The following is a 7189-nucleotide window of genomic DNA, read 5'->3' on the forward strand; positions in this document are numbered from 1 at the left end:
GCAATTTCATGACTCCCATGGCTGGTAATTGTCAAATTTTTTCTGCATTTTTTAGCTCCAAAGACTCATTTGACTAATGAGTACCTCAAACTTGGCTTTTACGAAGTTGAGCACAAGCTCTTCCTCTTCAAATCTGAACCTTCTTTAGGTTACTGATTTTAGTGACTGGCACCACCACCTGTGCAGTTCCTTCCCAAGAATAATCTGATTCTCCCCTTTCGGTTTATACCTTAACTATGCAAATAACTTAACTATGGTAAGATACATAGAGGTATCTTACCCATCACCGAATACTGTCATTTCTGCCTCCTAAATACTCGGAAATTCATGTGTTTCAAGCTTTACCCCTGCCATGTTAATTCAACTCCATCATATTGTCTGAACTGTAAATTTTGATAGTTCTCAATTTTTTTTAATCTCAGTATCTCTTTCATGTTAAAAATTACTGAGGACCCAAAAGAACTTTTGTTGGTGTGGGTTATATCTATCAATATTTACTCTTTTAGGAATTAGTACTGAGAAATATTTAAAACATAAGAATATATAAGCACACGTTCCATTAGCTGTGAAGGTAATGATATCAAAACATGTAAACTGAATAACACTATTGTATGATAATGAAAGAATGAAAATGGAAAAGGCAAATGTTGTGATATTATTATGAAAATAGTTTTGACCCCTGAGCCTTTAAATCCTAGATCCCACTTTGAGATTCACTGTCTAATCTTTTTTTAAATAGTAGCCAGAATTGTCATTTAAAAATGAAAGTCTGATTTTTGTGCTACTCCTTTACCATTGATCTTAGGATAAATCCAAAATTACTACGATGGCCTATGACACTTCACAAAACCTAGTCCTTGCTTACCTCATCAATGTTATCTAGTACTAGTTTCCCTTGTAATTTTTAGCTTTGGCCATATTTGGTCTGTCTTTTCTTCTTAACTCGGAAACTTCCTGTCTCAGCATCTTTTCCCTTTTCCTTTTATACACATTCTATTGTAGCTGCATATATGTTTAACATAACTAATTATATGTTCTTTCACATGCTCTCCAAGTCCTATAGACTATAAGTTCCAGGAAAGCACACTCATATATCTTGGCTCACTAATGTTCTCTCAGTATGTAGTAGAGTGTTTGGTCATCCTAAGGGTTGAATAAGTGAACATCTACACATATACTCTATTTTCTCCACAATATGAGAAATGGTTGCTTTGAAACATTAAGTATATATAACATTTAGATTGAACTTGGCAACTTATAAGTTGCTCTAGCATTACTTGGATAGGACTCTTCCATGGAGAAGACGTATATGGCTAGTGGCTAGAGTTTTTGTGATTAATGTTTCTTAACTTGGAATTTGCAACATGACAACTTAAGTTTCTCTGCCTCATTGATTTCCTACATGAAAATTGGGAAATTTTAGTAATTTTCAGGGCATAGAAATATCAGACGTTTTATTTTAACCTAGAAACATATGCTTTTTAGCTACTATTATAATGCTTTTTATGTATTTTTAAATTTTGTACCCCTTACTACCTCCTGACCCTCGAGCCCAGTACTTCCCTCTCTCCCAGCACTCATGTGAGTCCCTCTATACTTTTATACATTAATTTTTCCCCCTTTTAATTTTCTTTAGCGTTACCGAACTCCTTCCAGATCCAGATCAAGGGATCGTTTCAGACGTAGTGAGACTCCTCCACATTGGAGGCAAGAGATGCAGAGAGCTCAAAGAATGAGGGTATCAAGCGGTGAAAGATGGATCAAAGGGGATAAGTAAGATTTAACTATTATTTCAAATGTAATAAGTATTTGTTTTTACTATTATACATAAAGTTATTTTATTGTCATTTTAATTATTGCTGAATACCTTAAGAAGAGTAGAATATCATTTTAGCCAATAATATCTACAATTCTTTTTCTAATAACATTTCCCCAATCCTTTTTCTTATTTTTTAGGAGTGAGTTGAATGAAATAAAAGAAAATCAGAGAAGTCCAGTTAGAGTAAAAGAGAGAAAAATAACGGATCACAGGAATGTATCTGAGAGTCCAAACAGAAAAAATGAAAAGGAAAAGAAAGTTAAAGACCATAAATCTAACAGCAAAGAGAGAGACATCAGAAGAAATTCAGAAAAAGATGATAAATATAAAAACAAAGTGAAGAAAAGGGCCAAATCTAAAAGTAGGAGTAAGAGTAAAGAGAAATCAAAGAGTAAAGAAAGAGATTCAAAACATAATAGACATGAAGAAAAGAGGATGAGGTCACGGAGTAAAGGAAGGGATCATGAGAATGTTAAAGAAAAAGAAAAGCAGTCTGATTCTAAAGGAAAAGATCAGGAAAGGAGTAGAAGTAAAGAGAAGTCTAAACAGTTAGAATCAAAGAGTAATGAGCATGATCATAGTAAAAGTAAGGAAAAGGATAGACGTGCACAATCCAGGAGTAGAGAATGTGATATAACTAAAGGTAAACACAGTTATAATAGCAGAACAAGAGAACGAAGCAGAAGTAGGGACAGAAGCAGAAGAGTGCGATCAAGAACCCATGACAGAGATCGCAGCAGAAGCAAGGAGTACCATAGATACAGAGAACAGGAATACAGGAGAAGAGGACGGTCACGAAGCCGAGAGAGAAGAATGACACCAGGAAGATCAAGAAGTAAAGATAGGAGGAGAAGGAGGAGAGACTCACGGAGCTCAGAGAGAGAAGAAAGTCAAAGCAGAAACAAAGAAAAATACAGAAACCAAGAAAGTAAGAGCTCACACAGAAAAGAAAATTCTGAGAGTGAGAAAAGAATGTACTCTAAAAGTCATGATCATAATAGCTCAAATAATAGCAGGGAAAAAAAGGCTGATAGAGATCAAAGTCCCTTCTCAAAAATAAAACAAAACAGTCAGGACAATGAATTAAAGTCCTCTACATTGAAAAATAAGGAGGATGAGAAGATCAGATCCTCAGTGGAAAAAGAAAACCAAAAATCAAAGGGTCAAGAAAATGACCATGTACATGAAAAAAATAAAAAATTTGATCATGAATCAAGCCCTGGAACAGATGAAGACAAAAGTGGATGAGTGAGTGATATAAACTTCCATTCTGTTTCGAATTTTAAGTTTGAGAGACTTGCTAATGAATCTCCTTTATGTTGTTTTCCTTTTCATTGTTTTTGGGTTGTTTTATGTTTGTCCTTTTTTCTTAATGTGGATTTCATTGAGTTGATCTTTTGATAATCTGCAATGTGGATAATTTGTACTGCTAAAGTTTTAATAAACTTGAAATGAGAAAAACACTTTGGTGTAGTACTGTGTGCTGTGTTTAACTATTTTATGTATGCATTACTGTGTTGCAACAATTAGCCAATAGCATCCTAATTTGTTTAGTCAGCCATTTGGAATGGTTGCAATGCATTGTTACAAAAGCTTGTGTTTCTCATGATTAAAGTAACTTTAGAAGCCACTAGAAGACATCTTGTATAGATTTTCTGATTGCGTTAATAATAGAGGTTTGCAGCGGTTTCTTTTAATTACACAGAAGCAGGGTCCTAATAACCTGAGATCTTAAGTCATAACTTTTGATTTTATAGTAATTTGTGCTTTAAATAGATGTTTAGTTATTTATATTGCACTTCATACTCTATTCTTTATAGTTTGAGCCATAGCTTGTTTCCTATTAATGCTTTTCCTGTCTAGTTGTGTTTTACTTAACTGCCTATAAAAATCATAAGAGTAATTTTTTTCCGTTGATGTACTGATTGAGCTTGAGTTGCTGTTATACAGCATTTGACAGGAACTATACCTTGGAAAATCAGATTATGATTCTCAATTCTGTGTTGCTTTTGGTTTGAAGAGTTTTGGGAACGTTTTAATTATTATTACCCTTCTCTAAAATTTAAAAAAAAGAGAAAAAGCGTTTCTCATTAAAACATACCATTTGCGCAGGTCCTTAAGCTATACAGATTCTAAAAATTGTTAGTATTGATGCATTACCTTCTAAGATTTCTCTTTTTTGGCCTCCAACCTATATAGAGTTGAGTGTTAACTCTGCATGGATTTTGTTTGTTTCTTTTAATTGAACTGCTCTAACTCTCATAGCTGTGAGTTCCAAGTGGCAAGAAAATGCATCTTTTCTATATATGTATCACGATAGGCTATAGCATGTTTATGACTCTGGTTTCTTTCTATTCAGGTGGTTTTATACCATTACTGTTAATGTTATTTTAACTTGGCATGTATAACATTGCCATATAGAGTAGAGTAGAAAGTTGCAAATTTTGATAGTTTACAGAGTTAAACACTAAACATATCCAAAGTCCATTTAGAGTTTTGGGTGTTGTATTTTGCCATTTTTGTGATGTGTGGCCTTTTATTCTGTAATGTCATTTCTAAATAAAACATTGAACATCCAGCAAACGTAAAACCTGCCTCATTTGAAAGGAAATTTCAAAATTCCAATTAATAGTATTCTCTAGAGAGTTTTGTACTTTAATATTTGTCAGTGTAGTGTCAACTCTGTTACCAAGATAGCTTCTTGGTAAATCCGGTAGCTACTCAATGCTATTTGTACTGAATAAAGCAGTGCTTAACATGATACTTCCCATTATTGATTAATGCAATATTGATATATTTGGCATTGTGGTAGCTGTTGCAGAATGAATAGTGTAATGACCATAAGATTGCTTGGGAAATTGTAATACAGATATCCACAATGAGATCTTTCCAAATTTTTTTTTTCTGATGATGAAAGTTGTAGATGTTTATTATAATCCAGGGTGATTGATTTCTTAGAGACTGACCACAAACCCACATTAGGGATAATTGAGTCTGAGTGCCCAAGCTATATAATGTTACGTATTTTAAGCAAGTTATTGTTTGTCCTAATTTCAGTTAACTGCATTTTAAAATTGTTGTTATAAACTATTTGAGCTTTAAGAAAGGTGTTAAGAAAGGATTTCTAATAACAGTTAAGTCCATGCTAAGTAAAAATTCTTATATGTTGTCTGATCCCAGAGCTTTATCTAAAAATTATACACAAGGATGTCCAAATCTTAGAGTTTCAAAAAGGAACCATAGGGAGAAAATTGTAGTAATTTCTATTCCCAGTATTCTGTTTGGGTTATCAAAAGAGCAACTCCATGCTCCGCATTATTGATAGTCCTTATTTTAAAGTTTTATTAGCTCTCTTTACAGAGCAGATGTGAGGAGTTGAGAGAAGGACAATCAACTAGATTTTATTTTTAGAATATAAACATTTTTTAAATGACTAAACAGCATTAACTGTACCTCAAGATCTGCGCATGCATCTGAATAGCACATGGCTCAAATGGTCCTTTCCTTTTGTTACATTTAGTAGTTGTGCCATCTTTAATTTTTGCTTTGAACATTGTTTTCCTAAAAGTCAACTATTACTTTCTCATCAAGTTGGTTTTATAGTTACGTCTGAATTTATGGTTCATGTCAAAGTATCTTTGACTTAATATCCTTTTAAAAATATTTAAGCTGATGTATTTTTATTGCTCAGTTGGTGATAGCTGAGAAAACTTTTTCAATATGTAGAATTTTCATGGTTATTTTGTATGAATTATTTTTCTGGGTAAGCCATCTGCCACAGAAATTGACACTATGGTGAGATTAATGTTACTGAAATAAGCAGTAGAGAAGCTACTGGATTGCTTTAAAACATTGATTAAATTACTCTATAGTTGGTAAGTTCATAGAGCAATGTAGTTTTCTTTTAAGTTACTTAATTGAAGCTCTCAGAAGTTGCAAAGAATGTATCTGATAAATCTGCCTTTGCACAAGTGTGATGCTGATGCATGGACGGCTTTGCTGAATGGCCTTTGATATTTGTGCCTAGTGGAAGGTATGGAGCTAAACAATTAAAGATCTCTTCATTATGGATAGGCACACATTGGATCTCTGGTATTTTGGGTGTATTTTGGGTAGTGGTATTAACTTGACAATTCTAATTTATTTTAGTTAGTATATGTAGCAAGTTAGTATGTTTCTTAGTAGTTTATTGTACTTCATTCCAGTTAGTAATATAGTTTTCATCACATTAAACTTTTTATGCTAAATTTCTGTAGAAGCTTGTTGAGTTTGCCTTCACCAGAAGGTACTTTAAATACCTACCATATAGCTGATTTGTTATAAAGAAACAAAATGGGTATTCTTTTTCCTTTTGATTATGTTTACTGTAATTATTTCATTTTGGATTAATACATTTACAGTTGAATAAACTAAGGATTATAGGTTGATAAGCTGTTTATTGTGAAAAGATGTGTTTTGTTACAAATACTTGTTTTAAAAATTAATAAGCCCCAGGAAGTACAGCATTGACTGGCACAACTGCCCACAGTGGGCTTCCCAACTAACTGCCTTGAGTGGATTCAGGCAAGTGCAAAGTCTTTGGCCTGTTATGTGACGAAGAGGTATATATTAAAGGAAAAGAAAAATGACATGAATAAGAAAATTCCATCAATAAGGTTGAAGTAGGGAGTTGTTGAGGGGTTTGGTTTGTTTTAAAAGTTATGGGAAGGAGTGGTGGGGTGGATTTGTGTTTGACTTGTTTTCTTTAAGCAAATTCCGTATGTTACCAAAAGCACATGCTGTATATTTTCTTCCCCTTTTGTGTGTATATAGTATTTTGAAAGATAAATGAATTGGGTGTTTGTATGTGGGATGTACAAAATTGTGGCCGCTCTCTTTGTGGAAGGAAAAAACATAAATGAAGTTAATGCACTTCTTTTCCTAGCCCAAAAGTCACTGTGATTATATTTTTTTAATGAAATTTAGAAATAAAGCTGTTGTCTTCTCAATTGTAAAATTAGTTTCAAAATGCTGCTTCTCTTATCATTAGTCTAGTAATTGTTGAACTGTTTTCTGCAAACTGCATTTTACAAAATTTAAACTTGGAAGCTGTATTAACTTTTATAGTTAAACATTGTATTAAATAAACTATACTATAATAAACAGTTTGGTTTTGTATTTTTTAAATTGTATTATCCCGCCTTTTAAAAATCAAAAGCTAAATAATGAAAATAAACCAATTAAAACATACTTTTCCTCTCAGAGATATACAGTTATTTACATTATGAAGAAACTGAACAAAGAGTTTTAACAATACTGAGCTTTAAGAATTTAGCCAGCAGGGACAATTTCCAGGTTTGAGAATAAGTTCTAATGTAAATATTTAATCAT

General features: G+C 32.8%; 1 protein-coding gene across 11 annotated transcripts in view; it reads left to right on the plus strand.

The window, feature by feature from the left end:
- Nucleotides 1-6961, plus strand: part of PPIG (peptidylprolyl isomerase G) — a 60873-nt gene extending 53912 nt beyond the window's left edge. For 9 of the 11 annotated variants that reach the window (XM_074009413.1, XM_065525629.2, XM_074009411.1 and 6 more), the window contains 2 exons: nt 1637-1773; nt 1957-6961. In XM_074009413.1, the coding sequence (XP_073865514.1) occupies nt 1637-1773; nt 1957-3067 (1248 nt within the window). In that variant the 3' untranslated portion in view covers nt 3068-6961. The remainder of the gene's footprint in view (nt 1-1636; nt 1774-1956) is intronic. The other 2 variants (XR_012421200.1, XR_012421199.1) reach the window with 1 other exon arrangement.
- Nucleotides 6962-7189: the final 228 nt, after the last annotated feature.

Source organism: Macaca fascicularis, chromosome 12 (assembly GCF_037993035.2).
Source record: "Macaca fascicularis isolate 582-1 chromosome 12, T2T-MFA8v1.1".
Classification (NCBI taxonomy): domain Eukaryota; kingdom Metazoa; phylum Chordata; class Mammalia; order Primates; family Cercopithecidae; genus Macaca; species Macaca fascicularis.